At 43.7% G+C, this 12491-nt stretch overlaps 1 protein-coding gene across 1 annotated transcript in view; it reads right to left on the bottom strand.

Annotated features, from left to right (window-relative positions):
• Window positions 1-12491, bottom strand: part of LIFR (LIF receptor subunit alpha) — a 93543-nt gene that overhangs the window by 10025 nt on the left and 71027 nt on the right. The window contains exons 14-17 of the mRNA XM_044431097.1: window positions 5912-6091; window positions 5333-5434; window positions 5065-5232; window positions 743-895 (exon numbers count right to left, since the gene is read on the bottom strand). Coding sequence (XP_044287032.1) covers window positions 743-895; window positions 5065-5232; window positions 5333-5434; window positions 5912-6091 — 603 coding nt within the window. The remainder of the gene's footprint in view (window positions 1-742; window positions 896-5064; window positions 5233-5332; window positions 5435-5911; window positions 6092-12491) is intronic.

The following is a 12491-nucleotide window of genomic DNA, read 5'->3' on the forward strand; positions in this document are numbered from 1 at the left end:
GAGTGTTGTAGATAATCTCACAAAATGGCTCCATGGCTGGGCGGTGTTACCCATTCATAAATAACTGCCTGGATGAAGACAGCTTTTTGTCATAAGCCAGAAGGTAAACCAGTGAGACAAAGGGGGCGGGGAGGAGAGTCACCCATGAAACTAAGCACAAGACAGAGCAGTCTGAGCTCCAGTACACAAACTGTTGTCCACAACCTTAATAAAGATCATTTTGAGGCTTGCCAGACTCCCAGATTAAAGATATCTTAAGAAATAAAATGGAAATCAGGAGGGGTAAGTAGCTTGATGGTACCAAGAGAGGTGTCTGTGGGCACACTGGTACCCACAAGCATCATGTCAAAGACCCCAGAAACTGAGGCATCTTTTATACCTCTTCATCCTCCCTTAAACTGATCCTCAAAAGCCACTCCTGTAAGGCTTTCAGCTTAACGCTCCTTAATATTCACCACCCAAGTGCAGCTGTGCTTCCTCCTTCACTCTCTCCCATCAACCCCTGTTGCCTCCCTCACTGTCAGTAGTGAACTGTAAGGTCCTTGGGGAAGGACCCTTTCCCCTTTTGCATAGGAACTCCCGCAGTACTCTACTTATGCAGAGCAAGCAAGCCACCGCAACCTTCGCGTTCCAAGAGCTCCCGTGGCATGTGCGGAAACATCTTACTGTGCACCACGCCACCCTCCCACAAGTGCCACCAGGTCACAGCAGCCTCCAGTCCCGGTGGCGCATGGCCACTCACCGTTCTCTTTGGTGACCACATACAAGCTCCTTGCCGGTCCAATTCCTCCCTCCGTGTAGCCTCTCAAGATAAGGTGGTAGCTCGTTTTCCCTTGAAGGCTTGGGATTCTGAATGAGTTTTGCTTGGGGTCTGTAATGTTCCGTGCTGGGTGCCCTGGTGAAGTGAAATCACAGGGATAAGAATTAAAGAATAAGTATCAGGAAGAAAAACGTATTGGCTGTGAGGAATGGCTGACAGAATATTTGGTAAAATGATCAATGCACACATCACTAAGAATGCAGCAGAAAGTTGCCGCTTTAGCAAACAACCTGTAGTGGGGGATTGGCAGCATCAACACGAATGGCCAGTGACTAAACTGATGCAATCCACATGCACTGGCCTGAAACTTGGAAACTAGCCAATAAACATAGGGAGCTGCTCTTTTCTAGCTCTAAATACTTCTGTTTTAAAGACTGAACTAAGACAGTTAAGTTGCAACAGAGTTGTTCCTTTACTGTAGCAGCAGGAATAAGTTGGTTATATTCCCATAACTTTGAGGTTTCCCTTTATCCTGTCTTTGGGGTACATTTTCTCTTGTTAATGATGCCCCAACCTTTTTCCTTTTTAATACATATACTGAGTGCAGAGAATAAAGGGGATTGCACTATATCTTGTTCTCATACCTAACAGGTCTTGCAAAAGTATTTTTAGTTCATCTACTAGACACACCTAATAAATCTTACAAAATTATTTCCAAGCACAGCTTTTTCATCTAATATGTTCACCTACCAAACCTTGCAAAATGTTCTCTGAGTGCATACCATGTTGTTGCATCCAGTAGGTATGCCTAGTAAATCTTGCAAAATTATTTCTGAGCACCTTGGAGCACTGTTTCACCCAACAGGCAAACCTAATAAATCTTGCAAATTTATATCTGAGTGCAGTGTAGAATCCTCTCAACCAGCAGGCTTTCTAGTAAATCTTTCAGACTTGTATCTGAGTGCTCAGTTGCCCCATCTCCTTGCTCTCACTGTGAGTGTGATAGTTTTGGAAGGGGTGTTTGTGCATGGGAGGGGGAAGAGGAATACAGAAATACAGATTACTTATGTCAAGGGGTTTATCTGCTGAACTCATGTAGGAATGCAGCCTTGCCGACTGGCTGCACTTGCTGTGCTTCCTTGCGCCTCTTGAACGCAGCATCCGAACCACGCTTGCTTGTGGCCGTTGTCTGACTAGAGTCCTGCACACATCCAGTCAGACCAGGATGAAACAATTTTAAATCTTTCTCTCAGACTTGTAAAAAGCCTCACCTACTCGCCCTCGAGTTTTCTTGGTGACCTTAGCAAGACTCTTCGTCATCTGCACCCTATTTGATTTCATTGTCTTCTTGAACTTAACAGTACATCGTTCAATGAAGTCTCTTCCTCTCACTCTTCATTAAGGTGGAACATGATCTAATGCTTGCTCTTCAACCATATTTCAACCCCATCTCACATGGGGCCCAGGAATATGGATGGCATTCATTTTTCCAATTACTTCTCCCCCTTACTCCTGCTGCAGAGGAGAAGAACTTGGAAAAGAAAATTGTGAATGAAATATAGCCTAGGATACTACTTATCAGAGTTGGTATTTGGGTTAAGTTTCCTTGTCTGAAGATAAAACATGAGATGGTGGGAGCTTCTGGTTAGGGCTGCTGTCCTCAAAGCCATGGAAGGCAGAGAATCAATCTTCAAGACACAAGCAAATTTCTGGTCACAACGCAGTCCCATTGTACAGTTCTTCTGTGATGTCTAGCATAACAATACAGATTGCTGGGATCTCAGAAGGGTCACCCCTGGCCATGATCTCGCTTATCAGGCTGGTATCAAAGTCTAGCTCTTCTTTTTGCTCACATTGCTTGTACAAGGTTAACGTGATGCTGATATACGGTGTGAACATTTCCAGCTGGAAGACTCTCAGGAACAAGGAGCAGTTTGTGCTAAGTTGCTTTTCCTGCAATTCTTTCTCCACGGTGTTTACAGTGCGCACTGTGCATTGGCTGGTTACAGGCTGATGTGAAGACAAGCCAAGGTGCTTTTGGCCAGTTTGTCTAGCAATGATACCACTGACCTGAGAAAGAATTTCACAGTGAGGCCTGCAGAAGCCTTTCTGGTGTCTGACTAGGTGCAAACTAAGAGAGCGTGCTGCATCATTCTATCCCAGAGACTTATTGTGAGAGATGAATTCCTTTTTAAAATATTTTTATACAGAGCACAATCTTCCTATGGCACTAGCAAACTAAGAGGCTGAACTCCTTCATGCCCACTTCTTTGGACGGCCAATGAAATAGCCCTTGCCCCGGGGCATCAGCTGTGGGTCCTGACAACAGCAAAAGAGGGGGCTTATGTTAATGCAGCTGTGACATAGCAACCCAGCTCTGTGTTTCAGGTCCTGGGAATCCTGAACAGGATTTCAGGGATTAGGGTGTGTGTTTGCCTCCCAAGGGAACACAAAGGGGCACATGGTATGTACATTATTTTTTACCCTCTTCCAAACAAATGCTGTCATGTCCTGTCTAAATATATTCACAGCTAAGGTCCAGCACAATTCCTGTAAGGCAGCAATCTCCAGGGTCATTCTTTTGGTCAGCAAGATATTAAGTATTTATGAACTATGAGAATGACTTTCCCAGGAAAAGAGTTGTGAAAAGGAGTTACGCATGGAAGGGAAAAGGTTTGCATTGGCTATTTCTTTTCAAGAGAGTTTTTGTAAGCTATGTCAAGGGCAAAGTTATGCTAGAGAATGAGCTACCCTGGGAGGAAAAGAAATCATAGTTTGGGTGCCTCTACACAAAAGGTCCTGTCCAAAATAACCATCATCATCATCACCATCACCACATTTATACTGCACCTTTCTTCCTCCTACCAGAAACCCAGGGTGGCTTATATAGTGCTCCTCCATGCCATTTCATCCTCAGAACAACAACCCTGTGAGGTAGGTTAGACTGAGTGTTTGTGACTGACCCAAAGTTGTCCAATGAGCTCCATGGCCAAGTGAGGACCAGAAGCCCAGTTAACAGAATCCCAGTCCATCACTTTAACCACTATCCGACACTGGTTCTCAATCTCATGTCCTTAAAAAAAGGTGATTTAATGAAATGCCCCATGATGCAGTTACTATTTTCTTCTGCTCTGAAGGAAGGCAGGTTGGAAACTGATGGCTTAACATTTAGGAGGTGGGCAGAAGGTGGAGATGCGTTTAGCGACATGCAGTTTTGTTTCCTAACTACACATCTCCCGTTTCTGCAGCTGTCTGGGTGTCTGGGACAGGCAAAGATTACGCTAGGATAACCGGTTCAGATGCAACCACTAATTATGCCTAACACAAACCACAGATTCTTATCACAGTTGTTAGTTGGACAGAAGCCATAGTTAATTCACCAGAATGGGTTCAGACAAACAGACAGAGAAAAGCTAAGCTAAAGAAACCATGATGTAGGATTACACCCAAAAGTTTGATTCAGTCATGATGTTATCTTGGTACCTTAAAAAAGTTATGACCATATTGATTAGGAGTGTCATACAACACTCAAGAACGTAGGAAACTTCCTTATACCAGGTCAACCTATTGGTCCAACTAATCCAGTATCACTTACTCTGACTGGCAGTAGTGCTCTAGAGATTCACACAGAGATCTGTCACATGATCTGCTACCTGACACTTTTTAACTAGAGATGCCAGGGACTGAACTTGTGGTCTCCTGCATTCAAGGCAGGTGCTCAGTCACTGAACTGTAGCTCCAGAGGGGGGGTCCACTCCAAAACTGGCCACTTATCAGCCTCAAGCTGTGTAAATGGCTACAGCACCCGTTCCATTTGTTTGGGACATGATGTAAAAACAGTTTCCCAGCACCTACCATTTAACCACCTTCCAACAATGTTCAGGACTCCTTAGCATGCTGGACATTGACCATTGCTCTGCGGGACCTGGCAGGACCAATTCCTATGCAGAGCACGGTGTACATGTGACAGTGCGAAGGGAATGCTCAGGTGCACATCTGGAGCATGCCTTTTCAGCACCCTCACTTCGTTTGCTCTGGCCTTAAAATGAAAACCTTTGTTGCTACATGAGCGATAAGGGCACAGTGCTGTTCATGTTTAAACAGAAAGTCCTGCAACTCCAGTACGATGCTGGGAGTCAGAGGACTTTATCTGTCTAGACTCCCAAAGGCTTGTATCCTGATTTGGATAAGCAAATATCTTCATGGCCTGCAAACGTCACAAAACAGCTACTTTGCTTGAAATACGGCTTATTAAGGGTTTGCTTTTTGCAGGTGATGAGAGGGGGTCAAATAGTTTTGTTTACTTGATTCAAAATCCTTTAGCTTTGTGTTGCCTTCTTCTCCTTTGCCATAGTGAAGCAGATAGCCTTTTAAAAAGCCACGGAGATCTTCAACAGGTATGTCCTTCCATTTTATCAAGATAGAATCTGAGGTGGCAGTCTCTACATTAAAAACTGGTGGAACTCTTGGACCTGTGTGGAGAAAAGAGGATAGATTTTGTTTAATGAAAAAAGAAATATGAAGTAGCTGAGCCTTGGACAGTTAGAAAAATAACAAAGAAAACATGCTTACTCAATTCTTGTATGTAGCCATCTACATATTTCAATAGTTGATATCCCTTTTCTTTGCAGCCATAGACAGAAAATCTGTATCGTACTCCTGGCTGAAAGAGAACTGTGGGACAGAAACATAATTAAAGTATCACTTTTCAGTTATTATGAGGCCAACATGTAAATGGGCATTTTCACTAAAAGTAGTGATAAAAGCAACACATTAGATTATAGAACGAGATATGCAGAAATATATTTTCTCTACCTATTAGAGCAGAAGTTGTAGAAAAAATGGTCTATTAAGGATTTCCATCGTTTAAAGGCGGGACTTGATACCCTAGATAAATATTGCCATGAACCAGGTAGCAGGAGACTGAAAGCAGAGCTGTGTCTGCCACAGGGGTTGTTCTGTGCCTGAAAAGCTAAAATCATCTAGTCCACTAGAAGACAGACACATCCTCTTGTCCTTTGCTTCAGGCAACACAATTTCTTGGACCTGCCCTGCACTCAACAGCAGCCCCTTCTGCAATTCTGGTTTACATCTGCAAACACAGCTGCCCAGCTGAACCAAAATTTAAACAGGTTTTGTTTTTTTCCTTACCAGATTTGATGACAGCATTTGTCACATTTGAAGGAAATGTTTCCCAGTCAACTGCAGTACAGAGTTTAGGTCCAGGACACCACCGCACCGTGTAGCCACAAGTCACACTTGGGTCAGAACGCCAAGCAACAGATATGCCATCACCTGTTGCAACGCCATTCTCTACTGGGGCATCCTCCCCTGAAAGACGGATCAGGTCAAAGGTTATTCCCTGGACCTACACCCAAGTTCCTCAGGTTGTTCAAAGATGCTTACAAATAAAATGCATGTGCAAAGCAGAAAGGCAGTAAGACGAGGTAGACCACATACATGTGGCTTCCTGTATTTTTTAAACAAATTAAAGTAATTAACAAAATGGCATTTCATTGTCACTACAAAGCACCAGAATGTGCACATTTGGTTCTTGGTAGCAATCATGCAGCAGTTTCCTGCAAATGGCTGGTAGCAAAACAGCAATCCTCCTCCTCCTACTAGTACTGTGATCCATCAGGGGGAAAGTGGAGGGAAAGTGATCCCAGACCTCCTTCAGTTGCCCACCATAGATCGATCTCCTGATATTAAAGCTCCAAAAAATCTAATTCATTCATAATCTCTCATTCTCCTCTTCACTGTTCCTTTGTTCTCTTCCACCAGTGAACACAATCTCTCTTCAGATGACCATAGAAGAAAGGGACCGTATAAATCGGCATCCCTTTGTCCATAATTGCAGTGCTTTGCCAATACCTTCCTAAAGACCTGAATTTATAGAATTGCTATAATCATAGCCACAAAAAATCAAATTGTCCAGTTCACTGTTACGAATCGGCTGTTAAGAGCCATGGCCCGGTTGCACACAAAGATACATGGAATGCTACATTGGTCCAATCTGCTTTCTTCTAGATATGTGAGACCACAGCCAGCTGGGGATTATGGGCACTGTTATCCAACACATCTGAAAACCTACAGCCTGGAAATCAAGAGACTTGCAAACAACCAATTTTTTATAAATACCTCTGGACAGAGATGTTGAGTGAATGAACTCTTGCTGCATATGGCTTGGCTGATCGTTAAAGTAATCTAAGAATCTACTAAGTCATGAGCTTCTTGATTTGGAACAACATCAAATGCCAAATATAGACATGAACTGGCACATCAGAGAAGGGGGCAGACCACTGTTTGGCAATGCAGCGTAATGCCAAAGCAAGTTCCTTCGACTTGCAAAACTGCAAAACTCACTCAAGGAATCACTCTTATTACACAGCTACATTAGATGGACCAAGTTAACTGCACAGAATTCAATGGGGACTTCTCACAATTCACTTGAATAGAGTCAGTTTCCAAAGCCTCTTCCCTACACAGCCTAGAGACATCTTGTCACAGAAGAAAATATTTATACTGATCCTATGATTTACCTGCTACAAATGGGCTGCAAGATCACTTTCCTCAGCGATTTGGCAACTGGTGCTGCTGTTTTGAGTGTATTTGGGGGCGGAGGGGGAGCTCCAACTGAAAGCTCTCTCTGCCACATGCACACATACTTTTAAAGGCAATTGGTTTACTTTTTAATTTATATTTGATGATTATTATCCTGCTTTTCTCTTACAACAAACAAACTCAAAGCAACTTATAATTCTCTTCCTCCTACTCTCAATCTTATCCCCATAACAACAACCCTGTGTGGCAGGATGGGCTGAGAGCCTGTGACTGGCCCAAAGCTGCCCAGTTGGCTTCATGACTGAGCAGGATCTAGAACTCGGATCACCTAAGTCCCAGTCCTGTCCTCTAAACCAGTACACACCGTGGCTCTCTTATCTCAGGTGATTCCATAGGCTTCTAAGTTTGGTGTCTCACGCAAAGCTGAGTTTTGCCACCACTTCCCTACTGTTACTATCCTTCTTGGTCAGTTTCCCCCTTTTCCAACAAATACCCCTTACCTTTGCAAAGTGAGATTAGAAAAGGAATGGGGGGGCTCATAAAAAAGCACCCATCAAACATACCCTAAGCAGAAAATGATACTCTTGGTGATGATCAGATGCATCCTTTTCTGCCGGGGACTTCGCAGCTTAGAGTTAGTTTAGGCACCTGTCTGTGAATACTCCCTCTGCCCCCAGTTAAGTAAAGAGGACTGCACAAAATCTACCGGCTTTTCAGCCTTCATTCTGACAGGCCAGAGCCCAACTCCAACCCTTTCCCATTCCACAGAGGGCCCACATGCTTTTCAAAGTGAACTGGGGTGGGGATTACATCTCACTACTTCCATAGGTGCGCAGCATCCACCTGTGGTAAGGTCCTGATCCTCACCAGCCGCTCCACTCCAGCCTTCATGCAGCTAATGGCAGCAACAGCCTCCTTTTCAAGCTAACTACCAAAAGCACTGCACTTCTCAAATGAAACTGACATGAATGCAAACAAATGCACCATTGTGTCTTGCAAGCATCCAGAACATTTTCAGAATGCAGAGGACCTAGACTGAAGCGGCTGCCAGCGTATTCCTCACGCAGCTTTCCGGGTGAGTCACCACTCACAACTACAATCCATGACTCACAATGCCTCGGAACTGAGTTATAGCGTAACACAAAGAGAGGCCGGCAGGCATTCAAGAAGTTCTTTCTAAGAAATGCCTGATGAGGTATACAGTTTGCCAGCTGTTCTCTTCACTCAGAGCCCCAGAACACCATGCTCCAGACACCCTTCAGTTCTGCTGGAAATCAAACATCCTTGCTGCATTACTCAGCAAGGAAGTTACCCAATTACAGAGAAGTTGCATTCACTCTTTTCAAGCAATGTTTGCAAGCAAAAGAAACCAAACTCATGTTTCATTCATGTCAGGGCATTTATACCACTGATTTTCTAACTTTTTATTCTATTTATGCATTATTTCTATAACCCACCTTTTCTTCCAGCAAGGAACGCAAGGAAGCTTACATAATCACTCATCCTTGCAAGTACCTTGTGAGGTACCAAAACCACTCAGGGAGCTTTATGGCTGAGTGGGGACTAAAACCAAGAACTGCCCTAGTCCCAGTCCAATATTCTAACTACTTGAGTGCAATTCTATCGGAATGCCGGTCAACCAGTAAAACCTCGGAGGCTTATGCACATCCAACACAGAACAAGAGGAGTGGAAGTGCTGATCTTCCTTTCCCTGTTTTCCACTTTTCCTTTTTTTCACTAGATGAACTTCTTCAGCTGTCTACCCGGAGCGTCTCAGAAGAGGGAGGGAGGAGGCTCCCATGGCCGCAAGATTCTTATCCTGGCCACTTCAGTCCCCTCCCCTTCCCTGTCCCTGAAAGAGCCCCTTCTCCCTTTTTCCAAGTTCACTTTCCAACCTCAGAGTGCTGGTGGCAAAGAAGAGAAGAGCTCTTACTTACTTACTTACTTACTTACTTACTTACTTATTTCAATAGCTCATACTTGGGCTCTATGAGCAGCTTACAAGCAGTTAAAACAACACAACATTTTAAAATCTGTAATAATGGAATATTAACCAAAAAAACCCCAAATTAAATAGAAACATAATCCACAAATTAAAAGAAATGCATTAAAATTTAAATAAACAATTTAAAATTAAAATTAAACTATAAGCCAAGAATAGGGTCAGGTTAAAATCAAAATTACCATTAAAATCAACTACTAAAATAGCCAGAGGAAAGATATATCTTTGCCTTATAATGATGGTGCCAGGCACAGCTCTCTGAGGAGCCTGTTCCAGGAATGGGGTACAAGCACCAAGAAGGCCCTTCTTCTAGCTGCCACCCCCTTCACCTCCCTGGGAAGGACCTACGACTTGATCTTGGCAGTCAGGTAGGGACATTTGGGAGAAGGCGCTCCTTTGGGTACCCAGGGCCCAAGCCGTTTAGAACTTTATATGGAAGTACAAGCTCCTTAATTTGGGCTAACGCTTCCACCGGTAGCCAAAATGAGTATAATATGGGCCCATGAACTAGCTCTTGTTAAAAGTTGTGCAGTCTTATTTTGAACCTGCCTACCTGGCCTGGGGGCCTTTTTGCATGAGCCATCCCTTAGGGAGTTAAGCGGGGTGGCTGCTAGGAGGGGAGCCTTTTCTGCTGCTGCTCTCCACATCTGGAATGCGCTCCCTAAGGTGATTTACCTGGCACCTTCTTTATGTATTATTTTCAGTGCCAGGCAAAGACCTACCTCTTTAAAAGATACTTTAATATTAATTAGTCGCAACCTAATCCTCCACTTGTATTGTTTTTAATGTAATTTTATCCAGTTTTATATAAATTTATGCCATTGTTTTATTGTTTTATAAAGTATTGTAATTATCTGTTGTTAGCCATGGTGAAATAGGTGGCATATAAATGTTTAAATAAATTAATTAAATAAACCAGTTTGAGTGTCTGAACCATCTTCAAAGGCAGTCCCATGAAGTGAGCAATGCAATAGTCCAACTGGGATGTTACCTGACTGTTGCTAAGCTGTGGCCATAGCTGATAAATTACCTGCAGCTGAAAGAAGGTGCTCCGGGCAACCGAGTCCACTTGAGACTCAAGTTAGAGTTTTGGATCTAGGAGCACCCCCAAACTGTGAAGCCTGTCTTTTACGGGAAGCACAGCTCCGTCATGGGCAGGGTATAGGCCATTTAACTCATCCGACAGACTATCCACCAACAGTTCTGCCATCGGTCTAGGCTGAGTTTCAGTTTATTTGCCCTCATCCAGTTCATTATTGAGCTCAGGCACTGGTCCAGGATGGACACTACTCATCTGGATTTAAAGTAAAGCAGAGGTAGAGCTGAGTATCATCAGCATATTGCTGAGATCTTAGCCCAAACTTCTGGATGACCTCTCCCAGCAGCTTCATACAGATGTTGAAGAACAGGGTAGGGGTCCTACCCTTATAGGCTACCTAAAAATAATTTTAAATAAATAAATAAAATAATTATGTAATGACTTCTAAAATGAACAAATGGGTCCTAGATCAAATCAAGCCAGAACTTGCCCTAGAAGGCAAAATTACTAAACTGAGGCTGCTATCATGAGAAGTCAAGATTCACTGGAAAAGACAATCATGCTAGGGAAAGTCAAAGGCAGAAGAGGATGAAGAGGTAGACCTGCTATGAGATCAATTCCATAAAGTGAACCAAAGTCTTGTGTTTACAATAGCTGAGCAGGTCCGTCAAGAACAGGACATATTGGATTTATAGGGTCGCCATAAGTCAGTGACAACATGTTGACATGTAATAACAAGCACATGGCACTTTACAAAAAACATGTTTGGCAGATTCTCCATTTGCTTCTCTCTGGCCAACCCATCCTCCAGAAATCCTTTTTCCTTGCCCCCCCCCCCCAGATTCTACTCAACTGCAATCCACCCAGGCTTTCACAGTTCCTCATATGGTAGCAGAAGTAGGAGTTACCTAACGTCTGGCGATAAAGAATTCCACCACCAAAAAGACCCTTTCACCTGCTGCTACCAATCATACCTCTGAAAGCAATAACATGTGCATGATCCTAAAGCCATAAAGGAAAAACTGCCACAATAAGAACCTATGAGATTTTTAAGAAAAACTGGATACTACCTAAGGGCACAATCTTCTGAATGTATAGACAGAAAAAATCCCAACTACTCCCAGCATTCCCCAGCCAGGACAGAATGGAGTTATAAGACTTTCTTGTCTAAACTTGCATAAAAGAAGGTTGCTTACCTGTAACTGATGTTCTTCGAGTGGCCATCTGTGCATTCACACATATGGGGTGCTGCGCCTGCACAGTGCCTAGGCTGGAAGATTAAAAAGCTAACTGTTTTTGGCAGGAAAAAGCTCCGCTCCCTCCCCACACAGTATAAATAGAGCGGAGCGTCCACCATTTTACTCAGTCATGAAGACCGATGTTCGCCCCCTAGTGGACAATGAAAGTACTACAGCAAGCCACATCGGTACCATAAGATTAGTACGGAACCAATATAAAAGAACAAGTCCACTCACCGACACCATGCGGGGCCGGCGGGTCGGTTGTGTGAATGCACAGATGGCCACTCGAAGAACATCAGTTACACGTAAGCAACCTGCTTTTCTTTGTCGTGGCCTCTGTGCATCACACATATGAGTGATTAGCAAGCTTACCAAACTCGGAGGAGGGAGGTGCCATCACTGAAGAATGGCAGAGAGCACTGCTCTGCCAAAGGAACAGCCTTGTCTGGCGCGCACATCAAGCCGATAATGCTTGGCGAAAGTACACGGAGCAGCCCAGGTTGCGGCTCTGCAAATATCTTGAATTGGAACACCTGTTGCAAAAGCCGATGAAGTCGCTACTGCTCGCATAGAATGTCCCCTCGGAAGTGTAAGTAAGTCCATTCTTGCCAACTGGTAGGCCAACACAATGGTCTGCACAATCCATTTAGATAATTGCTGAGATGAGACTGGAGAACCTTTGTCATTATCAGCATATTTAATGAAAAGTCTGTTAGAATTCCGAAAGGATTCTGTATGAGATCTGTAAAAAGCAAGGCAGTGCCAAACATAAAGTGTATGGAGGCAGCGCTCAATCGGAGTCGATGGAGATGGAAAGAATGCAGGCAATGTGATATCCTGATTCAAATGAAACGATGTAGCCACCTTAGGAAGAAATGTTGAGTC

The sequence above is a fragment of the Varanus komodoensis genome, unplaced genomic scaffold (genome assembly GCF_004798865.1).
Source record: "Varanus komodoensis strain SLA01 unplaced genomic scaffold, ASM479886v1 scaffold22, whole genome shotgun sequence".
Classification (NCBI taxonomy): Eukaryota; Metazoa; Chordata; class Lepidosauria; order Squamata; family Varanidae; genus Varanus; species Varanus komodoensis.